General features: G+C 46.6%; 1 protein-coding gene across 1 annotated transcript in view; it reads left to right on the forward strand.

Annotated features, from left to right (window-relative positions):
* The window catches only part of LOC117731406 (membrane-associated guanylate kinase, WW and PDZ domain-containing protein 3), a 112941-nt gene that overhangs the window by 58983 nt on the left and 26946 nt on the right, over window positions 1–27012 (forward strand). The window contains exons 2-3 of the mRNA XM_034533749.1: window positions 15810–15926; window positions 22272–22391. Coding sequence (XP_034389640.1) covers window positions 15810–15926; window positions 22272–22391 — 237 coding nt within the window. The remainder of the gene's footprint in view (window positions 1–15809; window positions 15927–22271; window positions 22392–27012) is intronic.

Consider the following 27012-nt stretch of genomic DNA (forward strand, 5'->3'; position numbering starts at 1 on the left):
AAGTGTTTGTTTATGATTTGTGCTTTTGGAGCCGTTCATGCTCATATCGAGTCCCTCCCGCTTCGTTTTTAACGACCTGTGTGAGATTATGAACAGGTCAGCGCACACACCTGAGCCGGGTTGTTTCACGGGGTCGCCATGGGGACCGCCGACCTCCGGAGGGGCCACGGCTAACAGCCTCTGCTCCTAACTGGCCCCTCCATCGCGTGTCTCCTCTTCCATTCAACTCCAGGGTGTGTTGACTCACACTCCCTTGTGTGTGTGTGCGTGTGCGTGCGTGCGTGCGCTAACTTTCCCCAAAGCCACAGAGATGTCAACGCTTACCCTCCATGTGTGTCTCTCCATTGACTTCTAGCCTTGTGAGTGTCACACACACACAACTGGCAGAAATCCCTCGGCCTCTCCCCCCCCCCCCCCCCCCCCCCCCCACCCCCTTTCCTCGAAGCAACACGACTGATTTCCCCATGCTCCTTGTCAGAAAACACAACGTCTCTCCTCCGTCGAGTGAGTAGAGGGAGCGAGCATCAGACCCGGCCGACGTTTGAAGGCCTCCTCTTTGTTTCCTTCCTCTGCCCTGGTCCTTCTCTTCTCTCGCTTTGCTTGGTAACTCGGGGTAACCGATCTCAAGTCTCAAGTGTTAGTTCAGCCCATTTGGGTTTTAATATTGTTGGTCGGACATAATGAGCAATCTATAATATCTTGTTCAGCTTTAAAAGATCATTTTTTTTAAAATAGATGTATTTTCTTAGCAGAAGAATCTTGTTTTTAAAGTGTTTTTCACTCAGGATGTTCCACATACCTCACATCAACAATTTAATACAGATTTTTATTGAGGAGAAAGTAGTTCTGAAAACTGATCTTTTTGATTATCCAGACTAAGTGTGTGTGAGTGTGTGTGTGGGGGGGGTGGTGTGTGTGTGTGTGTGTGTGTGTGTGTGTGTGTGTGTGTGTGTGTGTGTGTGTGTGTCTGTGTGTGTGGAGTAAAAATCAGTCATGAAGCTTTAAAAAACATACTGTATGCACTCTTCGGGCTGAGTATCATTTTAAGGGTTTCTGTGCCGGTGTTATCCCCGAGGTTCAGAAAAAATAAACCAACAATATTATTTCCTTTTTTTTTCGAAAACCAGAAGAAGAGGTTCTCGAAAGTTAAATGTGGTTCAAACTGAAAAAGAAACTTTGTCGAAAAAAACTTTCAGAGTTGTGACTTTTTTTTTTACAAACAAGTCATTGAGGCTTGATAGCGAAACTCTTAAACTAAAGCTTAAACTACTTCTGCACCGGGAACTCCGATAAACAATGTCCCCACCTGGATGCATACGTACATAAATACAGACATTATATGCAAGCAACATTTCAGGTTTAGAGGAAGTCTGGCACTCCCAACGCTCATGGCTGCTTCTTTCCAAAGAGCCACCACCAACATCTCCATCCCTCGGCACCCAAAACCCTGCAATCCCTCAAACTCCCTTCAGCCTTTTGCCAATTAGGAGTGCAGCACATTCAGTTTCCCGGCTGCAAAGCGACAGTTAGAGCCGACGTGGCCATGGTGATGGAGGTGCAGCGGTTAATCCCTCGTCTGCAGTAACGTAAAGCAACAAGGCCCCACCCCCCCCCTTCCCCCCCTCCCCCGTGTCGGAGCTGATGTAATCTGGGTGTCCTGTCACAAATGCCAGTGGGGATGTATTTTAGTGCCGCCGTCTTTATGACTTGCATTCTCTATGAATGGCTCTCTGGGTCCTCTCTGTCAGCAGGATTAGAGCCCAGGATTAAGATTCTGTGGGCGTGCGGTGAGCAAGTGTGGAGAGATATTGGAAATGCCGTCGTTATCCCTGCGGACACCTCGTGGTGAACTCCTCGTGGCGAACTCCTCGTGGCGAACACCTCGTGGCGAAGTCCTCGTGGCGAAGTCCTCGTGGCGAACTCCTCGTGGCGAACTCCTCGTGGCGAACTCCTCGTGAGGAACTCCTCGTGGTGAACACCTCGTGGCGAACTCCTCGTAGTGAACACCTCGTGGCGAACTCCTCGTAGTGAACACCTCGTGGCGAACACCTCTTGGCGAACTCCTCGTGGCGAACTCCTCGTGGCGAACTCCTCGTGGCGAACTCCTCGTGGCGAACACCTCGTGGCGAACTCCTCGTGGCGAAAACCTCGTGGCGAACACCTCGTGGTGAAGTCCTCGTGGCGAAGTCCTCGTCCTCGGTGCTCCCTCGGGCCGCACATTACGCTGCATTTGGCTGAACGTGCACAGCTGCAGGAACACGAGACGCACAGATGTTCAAGAAGTTTCATTCAACATTTCTCATTCCTCTTCCAGTATTAAAAAAAAAGCCCGGCTTTAAACTTGATGATGATGGTTCATCGTGTATATATATATATATATATATATATTGGAAGGGGCACATCCTGCAGTACTGCAATGTAATCAGCATAACCAGACACCCGATGGATAGCGCTCGGCATGTTCTGCCACGCGTTGCTCTTGTCTTCGGAAGCTGACTCGTCCTTCAATCAGAGGATCGGCGGTTCGATCCCCGGCTCCAGCAGGTGGCTCCTCCCATCAGTGGATGAATGGGTGATATCACTATTAAACTTGAGAAAGAAAAACGTCCATCTTCTCCATGTTTTTGAGAATTAAAAAGTTTGGGATGCAATTGGAAGGTTTGATGGATTTAAGCGTGACTGAAGTTTTAGAAAACCGCCTCACAAGATTTGGAAGTGAAGAGGGTAAACATAACTAATAGATATCGCCATGACACTTTCCCAGTTGATTTCTCAAATTAGGGCAAACAACTTTTCTTTTTTTTCGTACCACACGTTTTCTGAAATGTGTAAATATGCAAATGAGGCCTTATCTAATGCTAACTTTTGCTGAATTTAGGAGTAATCTAAAGACACAAATATTGCTAAATATACAACTAAATATGTATTTTGGATATTTAGCCTGAAAGAAGACGTTTTTTTACCTCAACTTCTCCCCTTCGCTTCAACATTCTCCAAAACCACGAAAAGTCACAAAAACATGCATGAGTTATGTAACCGATACAATTACTGTCGAAGGACACTTGGATAACAGGACTGTGTGTGTGTGTGTGTGTGTGTGTGTGTGTGTGAAGAGGTGAAACGCACGTGGGTGTGTCGCGCTCTCTCCGCACAATGCACTTCCTTCCGTCAGATGCCCCGTTGCCCCCAGGATGCTCTTTGCTCACTCGACAATGAAATCCACGCTACTGCAGCCTGGCGCAGACATTACGACCTTCCTCTTTCACCAGAAGCAGCGATGCTAAAAAAATTTTAAAAAAGCAAGAGAAAGTGGTCGAGGAGTCCTCGGGGTCCCCGGAGAGGAGAATTAGGTCGGTGAGCTGCACCTTCTGTTCCCCCGACGACTCTTTTCAACGACGACGAACACGTCGAGATCTTCTTCCCGGGCCGGATCCCGGGGGGAAAGTTACTTTTTAATGACGGCGCGCCGTAACGATCGACACAGAATAAAGGAGTCGAGAGTGCTGAGTGACACACACATCCTCACTCTCTCTCATCTGACACACACACACACACACACACACACACACACACACACACACACACACACACACACCATCTTGGTCTCTTCCCCTTTCTTCCTCTGCAAAATCTGGCGAGGCGGCTGCTGTCTGAAAACAACGAGGCCAGCACATCTCCACAGCAACAATTACGGCTCTATTTCAAGCTTGTCTTTGTTCGGCTGTGCGTGTGGTTGAATTAATGAAATGAACCATCTCTCTGTCAGTCAGAGAGAGAGAGATTCCCGTCCTCTGCTCTGCGATGGCCTGCATTTAACGAGCACTTTGTAGTTTGACTCCTATCTGCCTCCATTGAGGAAGATGCCTGCGACAGATAGCCCATATTCCTCTCATCATCCCCCGGCGGCGGGCAGGATTAATGGCAAAGCTGCGGACTACGGCACTCGACGACCATCTTGGGTGAAGGATGACTCGGCCCTTTTTTTTTTTTTTTGGCCCATTGCAGACTCATTAAACATGAAAAGGAAAAAAGCCTGATGAGCTCTGCAGCAATGCACAGAATGTGTAAACGGCGTTCAAAGCGGTCCTCGGTGGAGCCGGTTCGAGGTCCTGCCGCTGCGTTTCCCTTCGTGGTCACAAAGCCTCGGTGTGCCAGTAGGTCTGAGGCCGCCGTACGGGGGAGATTAGGATCCAGGGCGTGCCCCCCCCCCCCCCCCCCGTGTCTTCCCGACTGCCTCAGCGTGTCGGTCGGCCTCCACCTCATTTCATTCTCCTGCTTACCGTTTTTCTCCGGCTTTCAATAGTTGAATACGTCTGGGGGTGGGGGGTGGGGGGTGGGGGGTGCGGGCGATACAACACGAATTCTCTTTTACGGAGGCATGATTTGACAAAAAGTTTGGGATTAGACAGCCCCTCCCACTAGCGGGGGAGCAACACAGCTCACTTGAGTCACACTTGTTTTCATCGATGTAACTCGAAAAACTCGTTTTCTCTCTCTCCGGCTTGCATGCATTTGTGCCAGATGTAGTTTCTGCATGTGAAACAAGCGAGAGGAGTGGAGCGAGGGCGGCGAATTAGAAATGCACGTCGCTGTTTTTTCCTGAGCTGAGTGGCTGCGCATAAGGGGGAAGGGGGGGGGGGGGGGCAAAAAGCGTGTATTGGAATAAAAGCTGAATGAATCAGATTTTCATTTGGGAACAATAAACAAACGCGAGTGCTCTGATGGCTGTCTAGACTCAGTTCAGTGCGATTATACACAAATCAAAGCAACACGCCAGATGGGCGCCAAGATTTATTTGACTGGAGAAAGCAATCGGGCGTTGCTTATTGATCAAACATGTCAAAATACCCCCCAAAAAACAGTATGGTGCCGTATTGCGGGAGAGGCCTGCGCGTTGTCGAGAAGCTCTCGCGGTGGCCGTTTTAATTAGCGATTAACAACGATCGGATGGATTGCCACGAATTCCCGTACAGGCATTTCGTGGTACCCTGAGGATGAAATCCTACCGGTTGTTTTTACTCTAGCGCCACGAAGAGGTGGACGTTTGTGGTTTTGAGTGAAATGTCCCAGCGGCTATTGGATGGCTCGCCATGTAATTTGGTTCTCTCATTAATGTGGACTGATTACTTTGATCATTTCTATTTTCCATAAAGTGCCAAAAGCAAGTTTTCTAAAAACGTTTGACTAAATATTACATTACCGTCATCTAGCTGACGCTTTTATCCAAAGCAATTACAATTGGCGTAATTCAACCATGAGTACAAACTCGGAACAATAGCAATCGAGAAAGTAAAATTTCTTCAAGAAAGCCAAAAATACCATAAGTGCCTTTTAAAGTGCCACTGAAGTGCTAATCGGTTTTTATTCAAGGTGTAGTCGGAAAAAAATGAATGCAAAATAAATGACAGCCTAATCTACGATGGTGAACCATAATATGCTTAATATCAGCATTATAGCATTGCCATTGGCCATGTTTCCGTTCAGATTTGTTAAGTCTTTTTTTGCATGAAGCGACGGCAGAGAAGAGCGAGGTCGCCCACGGGAACCCCCTCAGCAGCGCGTCGCCATTCCACCCGGCGTCAAATATCTCAAATATCTTGAAAATGGCAAAATGACCCAAAAATGTGGTCAATTGCAAATATGTGCACTTTTATACACAATGGTCGATTACACTGAACTTGAAGGAAACGCGTGTCGCTAGTGTTAGGTTGTAGTGGATTTTATATACACTTGCACATGTAGATAAGAGAGGTTATGTTTTAAATTAATACATAAAGAAAGATATGATCATTAATTTGAGGAATATTCTGAGGAATGTATTATGAAGCATAAGAGAGGATCACTGTTTTATTATTCTGTTTGTTAATGACAAATGTAATGATTCATTGTATGATGCATGGGAATGAATGGATGTTTTATTGTTTAGACAGTAGTTAAAGGGATGCCGATTGAAACCTGAGATGTTGCTTTTATTCTGAAGGCAGGATAATAGGGTTTTATTCTGAAGGGGAACTTCCTGTCCTTGACCGGAAGTGTGATCTTTAACCCCGCTAGTTTATCGATTTGAGGCATTCTTTGAAATGGCCAATGGAACTAACCCTCAGGTGTGAACCTCATGTCTTATTCGCTGGTCAGCGTAGCATGCTGTGTCTCTGAAAGGTATTTGCATGAATACCTCCACTAACCAATGGGAGCTTAGCTCAGCGAATGCACTGCGAATAAAACTAATTGTGAGACGTGAATTTGGTCTCTTACGTGGTGACGCCAGACAGAAACTGTTGGCTACGTCAGGAGACTGTGGAAGCGAAGCCATGTGAGCGCGTCCGGGCCTGGACCATGTATGTATACAGATGACTCTTGTTTGTTATGATTAAATAATGATTATTATATATCTCTGGCTTCGGAGCTTCTTCTTCCAAGCACAAGGTAGCTCGAGACTCTCTGAACTCTTACACTAGTTATCCCAAATTGTGTCCCTAGGTGAACTTATCTGTTTCTTTCGAAGGAGAGCAACGGTCAGTTTTCATGAATGTTGTGCAAACGTTGGTCGGATGGACGTTATCACTCTTAGACTTGTTGTCTGGGCCGGATGCTCAGCGAGGACCCGTGTGGGATGCAGAGTGTGTTTGTGCGCGGTCTCCTTCGGCACAGGGCCACATTAATGATAGAACAGAGGCCTAGGCCATAGGACTGCTCATTAAAGAGGGAGTAGAAGAAGAAATGTGAAATGGAGAGGAGCCAGACTCTCTGAGATGGCAAGAACAAAAAAGAGAATTGAGAATACCAAAAAAAAGGGAAGTGAGGCAAGATAGAGCGACGTTGTGATTCTGTACCTGCAGGGCAACACTCCTCCTTCCTCTCACCACCTCTTCTCGCACTTTCTTCCTCCTTCCTTTCTCTCCCCACCCCCCATCCCCCCCATCCCCATCCCTCTGTCTCTCTGGGACCGGGACTTCTTCCCCTTTCCCTCGTGTTGCCACGGCAGCCCTGACTGTCGATGCCTTTAGATTTGCACGCACCCCCCACCCCCCCGGGGCCCGCCACCCGCCTCTGCAGTTCTGCTGAGTTGGGCTGATGTCGCCTTTTACTTTACAGGAAGGAAGGTCATCCCTCCATCTCCTGAGTGGTGATGGACAGAGGGGAGGGGAGGTGTAGAGGAGAGGAGGACATATGGTTATTTAACTTTAATGCGGAGCCAGATGTCTCTGTGAGCCGTGTTTGTGAGATTAGTGGGCCGGAAATGTGTCATGCTATGATCATATGGGGGAGGGGTGTGTAGTCTTTATTGTCGAGGGGGGGGGGGGGGGCTGTGGCTGTGGCTGTGGCATAGATACTCATTACATATTGCAAATATCATATTTCCCCTTAAACACATTCTCTAATAGTTTCACTCCGACATGTCCTCACATACTGGAGGTTTGTGGACATCGTATGCAGTGTGGAGTAATTTGTTCAAGGTGCAACAGTAACACTCTCAGTAATCAGTGCCGTCAGTAATAGTTACGCATCGTCTTTTTTGCGGACGCCAACGTCAGCAAATCTAAAAACAACAAATCAAATCACCTTGCTGGATTTCCCAAATGAGGTGAAACGACACGGCTCTGCAGCCAGCCGGCCAAGCAGACGCACTGGAAAAGCAGCTATATACCCAGTGGCCAATCAGGCGAGCCGCTCTGCTCCTCCGATGCAGAAGGTCTCCAGCCGCTGCAACGCTCCACGTGGCGGGTTACTATAAAACGTGTGTGTGTGTATGCGTGAGGATGTGTGTGCTCACAGTCAGCAGAGTCGTCAGCGAGTGGGGGGGGGGGGGGGCCCCCAGGGATCCCGATCTGACGTACGGCTATCTGAAAAATTTATCTCCACGCTCAAAGGTGCCTTGAGGCAATTTCTGTCCCCCTAAAATGGCCACGAGAGGCTTGCAAGGTTTGAGAGCAGGGTGGAGGAAGTTGAGGTGTGAGGGGGCGGGGGGGGGGGGAGCTGTCAGGCTAGGAGAGTGATGAGAGGAGGCAAACCAGAGGTCCCGGTGCCTTTTTAGCTGGGGGCCTCGTTTGACTGAGTGCCACAGGGGAAGAGGGCGGACCGGAGGAAGAGGACGCCGGCGACCTGTCCTCCACCCCGTGATGGATGGGCGACGGAGGTCAACGTCGAGGCGGCTACCGTAGCATCTGCCCGCCTGCGAATATGAGTGAAGGAGAGCGTTAGGAGAGAATGATTTAAAAGCACACGGTGTAAGAAGCACCCCGGGGTGAAGCATTCAGAGTGTAGAGACTGTCCAGAGAGGCGGAGCAGGCCAAATTGAGTCCGAAGCGTCGCCACCCTGTTGTTTTGGGTAAAGCTTTACAGTGCTCATGGTGACATGCTTATGATGCATGTTTGCTCAGTTCTTGTGCGTTTTATTTCTTTAGAAACTTTGTAATAACTGGAGACAATAACTGACACATGCACCATACACAGTTACATTGCATACACATACATGTAATTCACTTCAATCATGTTAGCTTCTTCTAATTTGTTATTGATGCAAGGGTTTGGAGAAATGGATAAATCCTCTGCAGTATCGCCTAATTATAATTTAATTCCACATCACAACATTGTGACAATCCTCGAGATCTACACTTCCTGCAGAAGCCTGGCGGGAGTTGTGTTGCCAGGGATATATATCGAGCTCACTGCACTGACCGGCTATTACATATCATATATCATATACATATAGGGAAAGTAGAAGAAAGATCTGTTCTCTGCAGAGTCAATACCACAAGGTAGCTTTTACCGTCGTTCCTGTAAGAGTTCAGACAGTCTCGAGCTACCTTGTGCTTGGAAGAAGAAGCTCCGAAGCCAGAGATATATAATAATCATTATTTAATCATAACAAACAAGAGTCATCTGTATACATACATGGTCCAGGCCCGGACGCGCTCACATGGCTTCGCTTCCACAGTCTCCTGACTTAGCCAACAGTTTCTGTCTGGCGTCACCACGTAAGAGACCAAATTCACGTCTCACAATTAGTTTTATTCGCAGTGCATTCGCTGAGCTAAGCTCCCATTGGTTAGTGGAGGTATTCATGCAAATACCTTTCAGAGACACAGCATGCTACGCTGACCAGCGAATAAGACATAAGGTTCACACCTGAGGGTTAGTTCCATTGGCCACTTCAAAGAATGCCTCAAATCGATAAACTAGCGGGGTCAAAGATCACACTTCCGGTCAAGGACAGGAAGTTCCCCTTCAGAATAAAACCCTATTATCCTGCCTTCAGAATAAAAGCAACATCTCAGGTTTCAATCGGCATCCCTTTAACTACTGTCTAAACAATAAAACATCCATTCATTCCCATGCATCATACAATTAATCATTACATTTGTCATTAACAAACAGAATAATAAAACAGTGATCCTCTCTTATGCTTCATAATACATTCCTCAGAATATTCCTCAAATTAATGATCATATCTTTCTTTATGTATTAATTTAAAACATAACCTCTCTTATCTACATGTGCAAATATATATAAAATCCACTACAACCTAACATTCCCCTCTAATGAAAGCTATATGACGTCAAAGACTCCATCTTTTTATGCACACTTCCCCCACAAACTGCGATTTTTTTTTTTTTGAACAATATTCAGACACTCTCCTCCCAGGAACAATGACCGCATAAACTCCCCCGAAAATGCCATATGCTTGCAATTTAAGTGACAAAGCCCTCTAGCGGTCGTAGGATTTATGACTCTTGTGCGTTTGGAAGCAAATGAAGAAGTATTGTCGAGTTGCCATGTAGCCACAAAGTCTGCAGAGGCGGGCGGTGGCCGGATGGGTAAACAAAACATCAAACACAAAACTCATTGCTGGGTTTCCTTTAACCGTGACCACGATCGTGTCACCCTCTTCCGAGTTACATTAGAAAATCCTCACATGTGTCAGTCTCGGGGGGGGGGCGGGGGGCAATTGTAAAGAATGTATTTTTGTCGTTTAATTTGTGGGACTTGTGATATTTAGCTGCTCGGCGTGCTGCACGTTTTTTTTTAAAAAGCGGACCCACTAATTGGTCAATGAGGTTTACAATCAAATAAATGGCTCCTTTTAAGGGTAAATAACAAGGCTTCCCCTTTTCTATGAAGTAGAGTGTGGCGGATCTACTTAAATACGGGTAAATATTATGTAGAGGAAAGAAAAAGGAAGGGGTTTTGTGAAAAATGAGAGACTCTGCGGTCTCTGCATTCATATTCCAAGAGCACGTGTCTACCAACGTGGCTTTTTCCAAATGTCTTCCGTCTAAATGCGTAGAATTCCTGCCGTTTTTAGTCATCTTTTTTTTCCTCCGTGCAGTTGACCTCGTGCACCGAGGAAGGTGTCGGGCAGCAACGACATATTCCCTGTTCAGAAGACTGGTAATTAACAGACAGGCAACAGAGCTAATGACCTCCCCCGGGACGTCCCCCACGCCTCGGGGAGAACGCGTCAGAATGAAATGTCGCAATAAGCGCCAGGCGTTCCCATCAACTAGATTAGGAGACAAAAAACCCTGCACTACCACTCCCTGAAGAAAAATTGTTCTAGAAATGTCCTCTTAACATTTGTTTTGTGGATTAAACAAACACCATGCAGTATGTTAATTCCACATTGATGAGATGGTGTCTATCTAAAGATTTAAAAGGGAAAAAACAACCCTTTTTTTTTTTTTCAATTGCTTGTTTTCACACATTTGGATAAACTGTGAAAAAAGATTTTTGTGGACGAGCGGCTTAGATCAGAAAAACATGCCATTTATACAGAAAACTGAAACATAATGGATTTGTTTAAGGTGGTGCATAAAAACACGTGAAATCAGAGGAATACAAGCAGAGACTGCCGTACGCTGCTTTGAGTAACAGCTAACGAGTAAATCGATTATGTGACAATAAACTCTCGTCTCGCATCGCGAGATCCTGCGTTCGAATCAGAAAGTAAGAAATATAAAATAAAACCCCACAATTTCCCATAAAATGTTATGACGTTGACAAGATAACATGATATGTTGCAGCAAAAAATTAAGAAAGTAGCTGACTGGTTTAAAGAAACTGTAAGAATGAACTGTAATTGAACAAACATCCATTCTATAACTGATGTCGGATGTATTTGTTCCTCCTTTTATGGCTTACAATGATCTCAATACAGTTAAAAATGACGTAACGTGTTATCAGTACTACAATATTATGGATGCTTGACGTGTGCGCGTGCGTGTAATGCGCACGTGTGTGTGTGTGAGTGTGAGTTATGTCTCGAGCTCGGAGTGTGAATCTGATTCTGTGGCTTCTGCGTGAGGTGTTGGTCTAAGTGAGGATGTTAACAGGCTATTGCTTCACTTCGGGGTGCCAGGTGGGAAATGTTCTCAGAGCCTCCATCTTTTGAGGAGAGGACAACATGCTGACGCCGGGTGGAATGGCGACGCGCTGCTGAGGGGGTTCCCGTGGGCGACCTCGCTCTTCTCTGCCGTCGCTTCATGCAAAAAAAGAAATGACGGAGGCGAGCAGAGGATCCGTGGACGAGCGACAGCTTCACTTAGAGGGAACCGGTCGCTTGATTAGTCTCATCTCGTCTCGTTTGGAGGAAGCCTCGAGAACATAGCTCATGATATAACTGACAGGAAATAAATGAGGGATCATTTTCTGCCTTCACATTGACTGCAATCATCGTGGAATGAGAAAAAAATAGTAATTGTAAAAGTTAAGAAACGAAAGAAAAGAAAAATGGGAGAAAAGAGAACAATTGCCCCCCCGCCTTATGATTTTGTGTAGTAAACTTTTACCGTACTGCATCTTCCTGGCCATGAATGGAGTACTGAACGGGCCTACCGGGCTTTCACCGTCAAAATGTCACTCAAAAATACACGTACGAACCAGTAAGGGACTCAAAATGACCACAAAGAAACATTAAACGACTACAAAGAGACGCAAAACTACTTTGAAGAGACAACAAAGATACTATGAAGAGGGGCAACACCATAAAGAAACACACATCAACCTACAAAGAGACACAAAAAGACTACAAAGAGAACAACACAACGACAAAAGGACAAAAAACAACTACAAAGAGATGCAAAAAGACGACAAAGAGAACAACACAACTACAAAAAGACACAAAACAACTACAAAGAAAACAGCTGTAAAGAGACTACGAAGAGGTGCAAAACCTCAAAGAGACACAGAATGACTACAAAGAGAAACAGGATGATCACAAAGAGGCGAATCAACGACAAAAAGAAACCCCAAACAATTTCAAAGTGACACAAAACAACTGCAAAGATACAGAAAAAATGACCACAAAGAGACAAACAACGAACAGCAAAACAGGAGGCTGAATATCATTAAAGTCGTTGTCGTGTGTTCGTGGGCCTACGTAGGAGAGGTGGCGGAGCCTCGTGCATCAGCTACAAGTGAGCGGAAGGCCGACGAGGCACAATGGAGCCCATTGAGTCCCCCGTCACAGAAAAATGAGGCTCGCCGTGTTATCTGCGGGGAGAAGGAATGAGGATCTCTGATGTGACACGGCCTCACTAACAGCCTCTGACAGGACCCAGGAAGCCACAAAGGCCACACTGTACTTGTACCGCGATGAACAGATCAAACCAGTCAGTGTGTGTGTGTGTATGTGGGTGTTTCATTTATTTATCTAGTGAAGTGTGACTGAGCAAGCTTGCTCGACTATCTTCCAGTCAGACGCACCCGAAACCCGGTGGCTCTACTACGCAGCCACAAGCATCTACGGAGGGCGCCTGAGTTACAGAGAGCCCTCGACGCCCGTGAGAAGATGTTACCATTCTTTCATCATCAAAGAGAGAGTTTCACCATCACTAATGCAAAGTGTTTTTTTTTTTGTGGTTCCAATTAAGGGCTCGGTGCACCGCGTAGTATTTGATGTGATTGGCTAGGGCTCAGGGAGATTTTCAGGAGGGAGCAAAAGATCAAAAAAAACCTACCTTTTTATAACCTGGGGGGAAAAAAGCCCCGGTATTGCATGCAAAGTCTCAAGGCTTCACAGGCCCGCAGCATCATCGAACGCCGTGGCTCTTCAACGAGACGAGAACGCTAGAAAAGAAAATCCCGAAAGCGCTTAAGGAAGGGGGGGGGGGGGGGGGGGGGGGGGGGGGGGGGGGGGGGGGGGGGGGGGGGGGGGGGGAGGTATTTGAAGACACCTTAGGGTGGAGATTCAAAGAGGAAGAACCAAGACCTGGAAAGGGGAAACATTTGCAAAGACAAATAAATAACCAAGACATTCAAAGTGTATTGTTCCAAATCGTTATCGGCTAGCAAGGCGAGAGTTCATTTCCGACTTTCTATTTTTCGGAGGCCTTTTACTTCGTGAGGCTGAGATATCCACGCGAATAAAAGGCATGTATACTCGAAAGATGTTATCCACTGTCCACTTATCCTTGGAGGTCTCGCAGTTGACAGCAAATACTATGACTCCATTATTTATTCTGAACATCGCCGTAAAGCCATTGGACAAAGGAGTGTTTAGCTTTTGGCCACAACCAGGATAACCAACAGATTGATGATCAGTTCATGTATTTTATTTATCGTGGGGGGTTCAATTGCCAAGAAGCGTGCGTGTTCTGGCTTCAGGATGAGGCTGTTTATACCGATTTGAGGGCTAACTTTGTTGAATCTTCTCTTTGAATGCGACATCACTCGCCTATTAATTCCCTTGTGCGTGAGCTGGATTTGAACAAAAAGTAAAACTTCCGGGACCGTTTTGAGATGAAGTTGCCAGATTGGGCCTTGGAGTCCCCCCTCCCCCCCCCCCCCTTCTAGTCTGTTTGTCCAGCTGTGCTGCAGCCCTCTTTGGACCGGCAGGCGGAGAGAACGGCGCAACCTTTTATTCTGAAAAGCCAGGCCTCCGAAACGGGGTAACGATGGCTTCTGCCGACGACTTGGTGCAGGAAAAGAAGGATTTAAGCGTTCGAAAGAAACCTAAATAAAAAAAAAGCTGAAATATTCCTCGAGCTCACGATTATTGCATCGCCCCTCCTGTAGTCGAGTGCGTCTCTCGATTAGCTCGTACAGTACATCTACAGTAGGGAGAGCTCATCTTTAGTCCTGCCGATTGGTATTCATAGCAACGCAGAGAGGGGGGGGGGGGAGAACTGATTACTCCTCTGTAGTCAAACTGTTTCAAAGCCCGCTCTCCCCCCCCCCCCCCCCCCCTCCCCATCTGTCAAGTGATGACGCTGAGGCTCAAGGCAAAGACAGACACCGAAGATCTCTTCCTGTTTTCCAAACTCCTCGTCGTGTTCTTTCAGAGACGAAAACTTTTTCCTCCCCGCTCGCGCGCGCGACGACTCTGAAGTCTTCCTCCGCCTCAAACTTTGCATCAACTCGCTTTTGTGTGTGTTTTTTTTGTTGTTTTTTTTTCTTCTACAAAGGCTTCTGGGAGTTGAGAGCAAAGGCGAAATCTTTTCCGGATTTTTTATTTATTTTTCTCTCTCTCTCTCTCTCTCTCTCCGCTGCCGCCGCCTCACTTTTTTGAGGGTTGCGGGGCGTTTGCGCATCTTTTTTGGTTTTAAAAAAAGTTTCTGAGGCCCGCGTGGAGCTCGTTGCAACTGTAAAGGCAGCGGAGCGGCTGGCTTTCCTTCATCTGTCACTTAGCAGTTCGCTTCACATGAATGAAGGCAGCGATGACAAAGAGTTCCACTCGGTCCAGTTTGTTCTTGGTGTTTTTTTTTCTTCTTTTTTAACAAGCTGCCTTCACTCGATGTGCAAAAGCATCCGAATAAAAACACATTTTCGCACTGCGTCATGCTCTCTTTGCCACCTCGTTTCAAAGTGTTTCTAGGCCACATATCCCTCTCTTGTACCTTTTAAATCTCCATTTACCCGTAATGATTGAAGTGGATTTAACGGGAAAGGATCAGAGTTTATAAAAATCTGTTTAAACCTTCGTCCCCCCCCCCCCCCCCCCCCCCCTTCAGCTACAATCTCCCCTCTGGGATCAAACCAGAATTAAAAGGTGAATAAACTTAAGATTTAAGCTCTCGGGCTAGGCAGAGCAGGTGGTCATACAGGCGTGTACTGCATGTTTAAAAGCTGCGTGTAATATTGAGACTATGAAAACCTTGTGTGCCAAAAATACATCTATTCCGATCACTTGTTAGATGTTTGGGTTCACCCTGAAAGGGCTTTTGAGAGGTTGTCCTTTTTTTTATTTGACTCACAAGAACGAGGGTCACGCACTCCGAAAGAAATGCACCCGGAGCTCGGCCTTTTCACGATTAATACGTCATCGACGTGTCATTCACGATATTTACACATAGCCTCCTTTGTTTTTTACCTTCTCAACTTGTCAATATATGGATCATTTTAACGGATATATGCATTGGCATTGGATATATGGACATGACCTCGAAGATGTTAATGTTATCCACTTATCCTACAATATATGGACATGACCTTCTCAACTTGTCAATATATTGATCATTATATGGATCATTTTAACATTATGGGATTTATACAATATATGGACATCGAAATGTTAATCTTATCCTACAATATATGGACATGACCTTCCATAGTTTTCACGTTATTGACTTGTTGTACGACATATCGACACTTTTTTTGCCCTATAAGTAGATGTTGATAACATTGTATACATTCCAATCCCAATGTCCAAAACATCTGCGCTCTAAACGTGTCCCAGTTTTCGTCGAGTATACCAACAGTCTGATCTAACTCGCTGCTATTGACCACTTTGTAAAGGGGACATGTCACTTGGATAGATTTCAAAGCCCCCTTAGAGAGTTTTATTGACCCTCTGCCTCTTGTTTCCGCAGGTAAAGTATTGAACACGGACCTGCGCCACTACCTCAGTCTGCAGTTCCAGAAGGGCTCGCTGGACCACAAGCTCCAACAGATCATCCGGGACAACCTTTACCTGCGCACCATCCCCTGTGAGTACCCCCCCCCCCCCCCCCCCCCCCCCCCCCCCCCCCCCCGGCTGCAGCAGGAATCTACTTTCGGTGCACGTATTTGGTTTTCGTATTATTATTATTATTTATGGGAGCGATGAGGATGTTTTTCATCCTGTCTCACACAGCTGGAAACGCAACCCGCTGGCGTTCTCTTTCTATTACGCGACACGGGACTGTAAACACACGTTTTCATCTCTGTCACACACTCTACAACACACACACAAACACACACACACACACACGTACTTCTATGTCACCATAGCAACCTGATCAAGGACACTTCTCTAGCCCCCTGTGTAACTTATTTACTTCAGCCCCGTATCCTCACAGTATAAGCCACATTATTTCCCTCAAGGGCCCTCTGCGTGTTCTCCCACCCCCCATATACTCAACTATTATTCTTTAATGGAGTGGTAAATAAAAAGGTTGGTGCTGGGTACTGCCAAGAACCACCGCAAAGAACAGCAGCCGTGTGCGTTTTCAGAGGAACAGTACTTCATGCCAAATTTAAATGTCGATTGATTGCAAGAACAATGTCGATCCAACAGTTTGTGTAATTGATGCTTTTTTTATGTATTGGTAGTTCATCAATAGTGACAAATGTGCTTGTAGACAACAAATCTTGTATCTATCTGTAATGTGCCGACACTTTTTTCCGCATCTTATAGCCTGACGCTGCTGTGTTTATTCGGGTTGGGTTTTTTTATGAGCTTGGATGTTTATAATCTTTTAAACGAAAGCGTGAGAAATTACCAAAATTAGAGTGAAACGGCTGTCAGTACAGTAAAGACGCTGCAGATTAATATCCTGATTAAGGTTTGTGTGGGTTGCAAAAAAATGCGGGTTATTTGCCACATTTGCAACCGCTTCCAAATATAATTTTATCAGTCTGTGTATTAATAGAGTGTAAATTACAGTAACAGCAAAGGTGATTATGAGGCTTAAAAAGGCTAATTTATATACCGCATCTATTGTAAGGGCCTGAACGACTGTAACTGAATTTAAGACATCTCCTCTATAATCGCTGATGCCTGAAGAGATGCTGCAGAGCGTCTGCAAAGCACCAGGCGACGTGCGGAAAAAGGGAAGTGACTGCGGAACTTGTGATGATGTTCACGCAGATATTTTTGGCTCAGATATGTTAATATGCGCCCCATAAATGTAGCCGGAAGTCGCTCTCCGCCTTGTTCAGAGGGGACCCGGATGCACAAGTGTGGCGTTGTTCTAGGAAGTAAGGCGCTTACCTTTTCATGTATATTTAAGTGTTTTTATTTTTATGTTATTTTTTTTAGAACAAACCCTCTTTATTTTATATACAGTATCTGTCACTCGCGTTCGGAGCTTTGCCGTAACTTGAATTTATTTATCTTTTTTTTCCCTTTCAAAGCTCGGTAAGAGTGGCCGGAGACGAGATGATAATAGAGTTTTACTAACGTCTTCAACCTGATATTCTCGTCCTCTCTGCCCACACTTCGCCTACATCCACCTGACCTGTACACACACCCTGAACCGAACTACCACGGCAAACATGGCTTCCAATTTCTCCCCCCCCCCCCTCTGTACAATAGTGGCGGTCGTTGAGGTTTTTTATTTGTACCCATTCATCACCAGCAGCCAGTGGACTCGCTGCATGAGCCTGACTCTCTAATCCTCGGCTTGAATTACAGTGACGGCACCTCCATCATCCATTCGTGTCCCATCCCTCTCTGTTTCACTTTCAATTACCCTCGCCTGCCTTTCTGTTGAAACCATACTTCATATTTGTGCGTTGATTTTGGTGACACAAGAAGACAAATAGAAGGAAAAGCAGCAAACTATACAAATAATATGTACGCATGTACTATAAAATGTAATAATCCTGCATACATCTGTAATGTTCCGATAAAAATCGAAGCTCCAACGTATTCAGTATGCACATCCTGATATCAGGAGCATGAAGAAGGTCCTTATATATTCAAAAGTCTATGCTCGCATGCTATAAAAGCTTGATTTGTGAGAGGACGACTTTATACTTTTAGAATTTCATTCATGCTTTTAGGTCGTAGAACGTCCTCTTTACAAATAAATGCTGTTTTTCTAACAAAACGCAGTCTGATGAAATGAAATAGAAAAGAAGGGCAGAAAGAGACAACCTTCCCTCTGAGCAGCAGGTGAACATGAATAGAATACATTTTCAGTCATTGAAAGAAATTAAATTGGAGATTTAAATAAGTTCCTTTTCCAGTGTCAAGTGCACACTAATTAATGCCTTTTTAAACAAGCTGGATTATCAGCAGGTGTGTTGTTTTAGCAAAGCTCTTCTTCAGACTGAAAGAGGTCAGCGTTGGGTTCGCACTCTTGGAATCGGGATCACAGAAGTGAAATATACTGACAAGACACTGTGGATACGTGTTCAATTCAAACCACTGAGTGGGCGGAAAAAAAAAAAAGTCTCCCCAAAGTGTTGAGAGGCCCAAAACGCACAGTTGTAATTAACTTATGATGGAGATTCACTTCAGCTTTTATGAACTGGAGATCACCGGGTCAACTAAACGTAGCTTTTAGTCACTCAATTCGACTTCTCGTGGAAACGAAACTACTTAATTATACTCTTTTTGTTTATTTGAGCGCATCAATTTTCAGTGTGTGTGGGCCCCTTTTTGCTCAGTCGTCCATAAACACATCATCTCTACATGCATTTCCATGAAAAGGTGCATCTTGAGGCTCTTCCTACCAGCAGTCACTCTCCATCTTCACTTCATCGTGCTGCCGTAGCTTCACCCTCTAAACGTGCTCGGCATCTTTTTGACACTGAAGCATGATGTGTGTGTGTGTGTGTGTGTGTGTGTGTGTGTGTGTGTGTGTGTGTGTGTGTGTGTGTGTGTGTGTGTGTGTGTGTGTGTGTGTGTGTGTGTGTGTGTGTGTGTGTGTGTGTGTGTGTGTGTGTGTGTGTGTGGGGGGGGGCCCGGATTTATATCCCAAAATGTGTTGCCGGCCGGGCGGACTGCAAGAGGATTAACAGATGCGGTCCGTGTCACTGTGCCAGTGGTCCACTCCACTACCGGCCTGAAAGCATTAGTTTCTACTTTCAGGCCAGTTATGAAACCTGAAAGAGGAATGTTCAAATAATAAACCGAGAGAGAGAGAGGGAGACGGGCATGGAGCAGGGTCTGCAATGGAGGGATAGGAGAGAAAAGTGATGAGCAGAGGAGACAAAAGAGACTCCTTACTGCCTGTGTGTGAGTCTCCTCCACTGGGCCTCGGGACGGGCTTCGTATCATTTGGTCTGTCGCGGAAACGCTGGAGGAGGCTCTCAAGAGCTCCGGAGAGGACGGAGAGCTCAGGGTCACACGCTGTCCCTGGACTCCCTGCTGAGATCAGAGATGAGCAGAGAGAGTTTGATCTGACACACAGTCTCCTTCTCACTCTCACACACACACACACACACACACACACACACTGCACTGGCCAGGTACACATGCAGCTGTAAGCTGTGACCTCTCTGTCTGCTTCGTTGCAACTATTCCTCTTCTCCCGTAGAGTGGATGTTGGATGTGAACTGGGTCACAGTGACGTCACCCGATCGGGTCGTGGACCGCGGCTTTGAAGCCTCGAGTTCGGCATTCCAGCCAAAAGAGACTATAAGAGAAGATAAGATGTGTTTCTCATAGACTTCTATACAACCAGACTTCTATACAACCAGAGAAGTTTAAAGCACTCCAGCTTTTGCTTCACTTTTCACACCCTGAGTCTTCTTCTTACGGTCCTTCTCCTCCTCCCTCTCTTTTTCCGCAGTTGACGAATATTATATTTTTAGGGCACAGTTTCGACCGAATAACGGCCGAAGATTGACGCGTGAAGTCGTTTTGTGTTTCTTGTTAATTGACAGAAGCTGCGCTCTGTTTCTCTGCGTGGCAACAGCAGAGTGAGCCACATGACGGAGAGCTTGCCTTCGCTATCTTAAAAGGAAAACACTTCACACAAGGACCAGAAGACTTTGCCTTTGTAATGATCCTCCTTCCTTCCTCGTTCCCTCATTTCTTTGTCGCCATTTCAACAAGCGAAAACCCAAGGACGTCCTTTTTTATCTCTTTATTTTAAGTCCCGACATAAAAACTATGCACGGAATCACCATGTTCAATTTATGGCCTTTCCATTTCTGGCTGACTACTACCTCCTGATGTTCCCATCGCGACGTTCCTCTCGGCCCAGACGGTTGGTCACAGGCTCGAGACCTCGCAAAAACCGTGAGCGCGGCCATGAAATTCAAGGAATATTGGGACATTTAGGGAAATATGCTTGTTTGTTTGAGTTTGACGAGGGGCTATTATATACTATATGTCCGGTAAACATGATACAGCCTGCAGCCGCTCAGCTCAGCTTAGCATAAAGACTGGAAACGGGGAAACCGTCTTTCTCCGAAGAAATAAAATCCATATAGTAACTCAATAACGGAGAAAATGGAAAAATGACACGTTTTCAGTTTTTGAACGGTGGGTCGTGTGCAGGACTACTTCTTCTGCGGAGCACAAATAAGTGCCTGGTTTAATTAACAGCATCAACTGCTCCCTATTTGACACTGAGCATTTTTGTTTTTGACTGATCCCCAATAGGAGGCTTATGGTATACATCAGTGTGGCATTCAGGATGATGGTTCAGGGGAGATGCATGGCAGGTACATAACTGTGGCTCAAGTAATTGGGCTACGGGGGAACATTTCAATTGAGTGACCAAAAGCCACAAACAAGTCGGTAATGAGAAGCGGCCGAGGCTGGCATTCTCCCAAAACGACGCGATGTCAACTGCTGAAAGTGCGGCGTGATATCGAGGAAGGACGCTTCTCCGATGTATTTTTTTTTGTCGTCGTCGTCGTCGCTTCTTTTTCAAACCGCTTTAAACTCCGCTGCTCGGGCGCAGAGAAGCTGTCACCGTCCAATTAGCGAGGAAAATATGAGGTGAAACAAAAGTGGAAAGGGCGACAACATCCAGACCATTCGGGCCCCCCCGCAATCTGTTCAACCTATTTCACTGATATCCCTTCGGGGGGGGGGGGGGGGGGGGGGGGGGGGGGGTTGTACTAGAACATGCCGTTTAAGGTTTCAATGAAACGTGTCACGCCACGGTCAAGACAAATCCCTACAATGGGGGTAAAATAAAATCAGACTCGTCGCCCAGAAAGATGTGGGGATCTTTCTGTCTGCATCCCCTTCTTGACCTTCAGTGCTCCTCCCATGTGCTCTGATCTCCTCCGACAGGTCGATTTGAACATTTTAAAGCCCCCCCCCCCATGTTTTTTTTCCTGAATCGACCGACCGGTTGGCCCGCGCTGGTGTTCCTCAGCCTTGGTCGCACACCCTCCCTCCCCCCTGCCCCCTCCCCCGCTGTCCTCCCCACGACCCTGAAGAGGTCGAGTGAGTGAGCGACTCTGCCCCGTAACCCGGGGGGGGGGGGGGCGGCAGTGAATGTAGACGACGGACATTGTTATGGAATGTAGCCGCGATGAGGTTGACGCCGTGCGCTTTGTTCAGCTCGCTGTCCGGGCTCCCGAGGTTATTTCTATGGACTTCACAAATCTGGTGGCACGCTACTTAATTAGCCTTGAGTGCAATAATAGCACAGCCCTACTTATTTATTCATGGAATATGGTTTACATAATCCACATGCTAATGCAATCATTTGGTGTCCATTTGCGCCATATATATATATATATATATATGATATATATATATATATATATATATATCCCATCAGTGTTGAAATAGACTGTGGCTTCACCACAGGAGCAAAAATATGCACAGAATGTGTCATTTATATGGATGGACGTTACGCAACCCATTGCCGCCATCGCTTTTTCCATCCCACGGTTCACTCGGCTGCTTTCGTCGTTTCAGCTGAATCGCCAGTAGAATGCATCAAGAACCTCCCAATAATGACTTGTAGCTGTAGTTACTCGTAAAAAAGGATTAAACGAATACCGCCGCAGGCCCTCGTCAATTATCCATCTATCACAGGATGGCACCGAGGTCTTTTTTTTGTGGGGGGGGGATGGGGTTTGTTTCCAAAATGAGAGATCCACTCCTTTTTTGAGAACGGAAAAAAAAAAAAGCCTCGTACAGATCGCAAGAAACATTGTTCCAAAAACTGGATCCTCTGTATCTTATGAATCGTGAACGAGGAAGAGCTCAGTTGAAGATGGTTTGACATGAATAAGTTTTCTCGTATATCAGTGTCGAGGCTTTACACAAAGCACGGCACGGTGTAACGTCATGGTGTCAAAACTCTTGTGTCTGACCCAAAACATGTTGTTTATTTTCTTTGCTTTTCTAATTTTTTTTTTTTACCTAGGCACCACACGGGTTCCCCGAGACACGGAGGTGCCAGGAGTGGACTACAACTTCATCACCGTTGGAGACTTCAGGATCCTGGAGGAGAGCGGGCTTCTCCTGGAGAGTGGGACCTATGATGGTGGGTATCGCCTCCACCTTTTTAAGAATACGAGAAACCTGCATGTGTGTGTGTGTGTGTGTGTGTGTGTGTGTGTGTGTGGCCGCACGCATTCATGTGTGTGTGTGCACCATTCCCACTGACAGCCCTCCGTAATGGAGTGTCTGGAGGGCTTGATATTCACAGTCACTGTGAGTTACAGCCTGCCGAGAGAAACGCGACAAGCGGGACGAAATGTATTGATCAGCGAGACATGATTAAAGGCCTGTTGGAAGTGACAGTCCAATTAGCAGCGATACTCGCCACCCTTCACATGGACTCCACCGCGCTGGTCCTCCACACACTGTCAGGGGAGACAAGTTTATATTTAATATTTAAATATAAATGGATATACTGTAGGAATCAGGACGGGGTGGGGGTGCAACTTCTTTTAAACGTCACTACGAGCACCCGCAATGCATTTGGCTCGAGAGTCGCCAGACTTTAAAGCTATTAAACGTGTTGACTACCGCTGGCCTGATCAAAAACGGCTTGTGTTTCTTTTTAAAAAAAAACTCAATGAACTCACGACTCTTGAGTCCATGTGATGGTTTTTGACGTTCCCGTATACGCGACCGCAGATTATATAGTCGCGACCAGAATGCTCATCGTGTCTCGCATCGGTGTAACGCTACACGCTAGGTTTCGCCACCAAATATGTGTATATATATCCGGCCTCTAAATATTGTTAATGTACTCTACCCCGCTCGCTAACAGCACACAGATTTGTTTAGGTTGATCTTCGGTGGTCAATGCCCTCACGGAGCTTGACACGCCATCGCACTCGGGCCGTATACTGCGTGTGCACACTTCACGTGCGTCCTCGTCGTTTACAAACTGCGAATGTAAAAGTGCTGCGGAGCCTCTCGAGATCCTTTTTTTTTCGGGTTGTCAACAACATGGAGAATACAAACTTTTTTTTTCTTCTTCCATTTTGAACGTCTCAAGCTCGAACCTCGGACGTTTGTGAACGCCCTTCCTGTGTGAACTCAATACACATCCGTAAACTAGTCAAATAATACTTTACAAGCGCAGTCACGTGGTTCCCCAGTATGGAAGTTTACACAATGAGGGGTATTTCAGCTGAATAGCTAGTATTTACAATTTCTAACACTTTACACTACAATGAAGCATAAGCACTCGCCCTGTATTTAAAGGTCTTGGAAAGTCAGACGGTCGCAGTGTATTTGTGTCATGAGGGGATTGGAGCGGAGGATTTCTCGCACATTGCGCTATGATTAGAGCAATAACATGATAATCTTTTTCTCCCTTTTTTTAAGCTTGTTCTTTCTTACTGCAAATCCAGGCTGCTGTGAAATGGAAGGGGGGGGGGGGGGGGGGGGATTTTTATTTCTAAATGCTTGATGGGCAACCTCTCGTCGCCTCAATGGACCTTCCCCTCGTTTCCCATTCAGCCGCGTCTCGTGCTTCCTATACGGATGGAGAATTAAATGATTAAGTCTAAATCCTCATCCAGTGAGAAAGCGCCTTAAGTCTGAGAGTGGCTTCCTCCGGGTGTGCACGAGTGTGTTTGTGGACATTTGTGTGTATGCATGATGAGGAGCACATCCTAACGTGTTGAGGCAGGTTCTTCCCAGCGGTCTCTGATCCCTGTGATAAGGTGCCAGTCCCCCTCCTTACCCCTGGTCCCTGTAGCACAGTGCCAGCAATGACTTTAAAAAAAAACACACACACACACACGCACGCACACAAACTGTGTGAGCATGCACTTGCACAGAGAACCAATCAAAGAATTCGAAGATCAGCTTTTCCGGAGCTGCCAAAATCGCCCACCAGCCGTCCTTCATCTGTGAGCCGAGGCCAGGTGGGATTTACACCTTCACAAAGAGGTCGGCCGTGGGTAGAGAGGGGGAGATGGAGAGCAAAAGGGAGGAAGAGTACACGAATGAAGACAGAGACAGGGTTGATATAGCGGTGTGCTCCCTGGTGGGAACCCCCCCACCCTCCCTTTGCAAGGGAATGCAGGACTGGCTGCGTGCAGATGTGTGGATTAGCCTCTCAAAAGTTGGACGGTTTGAGTGAGCGATCCCCCGAGAGAGGACTGAACACTTCCCCCAGTCCTTCTCTCTTCCTATGAAACCCAGTCAGAGAGTGTTGATCTCAGCAGCACAGTGAACCCAAGGAGGAGCTGCAAGTAATTGGATCGAGGAGCGAGATTTACTCCATTTGGTTGCGGTTGAAGCGCAGCCTCGCTCGGGGAAAAAACAAACAAAAACAAGGACAAACGTTCCCTCGTAACGGGGCACGCGGGTTGCATTTCTTCTGCGAAGAGCTCCTGAATTAGCGTCAGTTTAAAAGCGAACAGTAAGCGAGTTTCACTGAAGGTACCGCGCTAATGGGATTCTTAGCTAACCATAATGGGCTCACTAATAGTCCCAAATGATTTGCCTGAATGCTCGTTATGCTAATGAGTCATGTGTAAAGTATTTTTTTCCCCCTTCTAACCTAGATAACAATTCATGGGAGTCACTTAACGCATTGTGCACATCATTTCAACTTAAACACCATCATCCATCATCCTGCTGTCCAGGACCACGTTGATCTCTCGGACACAGTTCGCGTTAGGCTGTTTTTTTTTGTTGATTGGTAGTGTACATGGTGCCCCGCGCCGTGTTGTTTCCGGAGGGTCCCGGGTCGCGTCGGCCATCTGCGCCAGGCGTCGAGAGCACATCTTCCTGGGCTCTCGGTCCCTCCTCAGTCTCGGGCGCCTACCGAGTTCCAGGTCGGGTCACTCACTCCGAGCAGAGCAGCCGGACACGAGCTGCATAGCTGAGTGCGGTGAAGTGAAGAGAGAGTGGAGAGGCAGCTGCCGGGCAAATGAAAAGAATGCACATTTAGTCCCCTCTGGTAAATGACATCTCCTTATCCTCGCCAGGGAGAGAGAGCAACATTCTGGCAAATCGAGATCCACGTCAAAATCTTGTTGTTTTGGGATCCCCGTCGTGATAATGAGTCGGGTTTTAACGAGGAAGGGGAAACAGACCTGGAGATGAAATTGACTGCGAGAGCGCAGTGCAACGTGCTGGGTGGAGGGTTTTCGTGTGCGAGACTGAAAGCGTGCCGATGACCTTGTGCAGCTCATGCGCAGTGACCTTGACGACGGGCAGTCTTTTCATTACCGCCAGCTGATTCCGCCCGCCATTGAAATCGCTAAGAAAGCGGCGACCCCACTCCTCCATCATGGCTCATCGCCCCCCCCCCCCCATTTAATTTCGGACCGGCTCATCGGCTTATGAGGCCTGCCTCCATTTATAATGGCGGAACGACGGCCACGGATCTTCGCCTTCACACACCTCCCCGTATCTGCGACGCGCATTTATCAGGGGCCACGAGACGTGTTTTGTAAGTAATTAATCACAGACGGGAGCGTCTGTCTGATGAATGTTGGCGTGCGGCAGGAGACGGGCGGGGGATTAGCCAGCAGACCCAATCTCTCCCTGCTATCGCGGTGCCACCCCTGTTAATGAAGCCATCTTTGACAAATACGGATGAGTGTCGCTTGGTAAACACAGCCAGTCGAGCAACAAGGGGGGGGGGGGGGGGCGGTTTCATCCGGCTTTCATCCGGCTTTCATCCGGCCTCCTTCCCCTCCGCAACCTTCCTTTGAGGAAGAGGAGCGTAGCTGCATTAACCCAGTCTGCTATTCATTGTAGTGGGCACGCCGGAGGAGACGAGGCCGCACTCGAGATGGGCTCAGTCATCAGAGGGGTCGCTGTGGCGGTACGGTATCGTGCCGCGGAGCCGCTGGAGCGACTGCGCCGCGTTCCTCAGAGCCCTCTGTTCTTCCCAGCATGCACGGCGTTGTCAGCTTCGCCTCCTTTGTACCAAGCTATAAAAAGATCCAGTGTTGTTAAGTGTTGCTCTTACACAGTACCGCATCCGCATGTTCACGCTTAAGTACATCAAAGGTTCATAATACCGTGGTCCAATGGGGAAAAAATATATGGGGTTTATGGAGGCTAATTAAATTTCTGAAAATCCCTGTTTCCCCAGCAGCATCTCCCCTTCTTTAATTAATCATAAAATCACGATTTCGCAGAGCAGGCTCAATCCTGTATGATCACTTATTGTGAGAGCCAAGTGAATATTTGACCCAACAAATTAGATTGCGGAAAAAAAAAAAATATTTGATATCATTGCGTGGAGACATCTGACGGAGCGCGCATTGAGCGAAAAAATAATTGTAATAAATGGCAGCGATGTAAATTAGCATGCACGTTATTTATAATCCTAATGGGGGTTGAATAATTACTTACACCACGCCTAAATGGAGTTCCACATACTGCTCACCAAGCCATACGTAGATGGATCACCCCATGAGCTAAATGAGCAAAATAATTTAACAAAGTTTTGCACTCCATCCCCTCTCTTTACGGAGTGCACTGAATATTTATAATCCGTAACACAAGGTTTTTCTTCATTAGGGGAGGAAAAAAAAAAAAAAGGAGCAAGCTGAGATGTAGATAATTGCTGTATTCAATGATCAGTGTAATTAGTTGCTGGCAAACTCCGAGTGAAGTGATGTTAGTGTTACATGAGTCATGACAGCCCCGCGGTGCAGTTATTGAGGGAAAACAAAGCA

Source organism: Cyclopterus lumpus, chromosome 5 (genome assembly GCF_009769545.1).
Source record: "Cyclopterus lumpus isolate fCycLum1 chromosome 5, fCycLum1.pri, whole genome shotgun sequence".
Classification (NCBI taxonomy): Eukaryota; Metazoa; Chordata; class Actinopteri; order Perciformes; family Cyclopteridae; genus Cyclopterus; species Cyclopterus lumpus.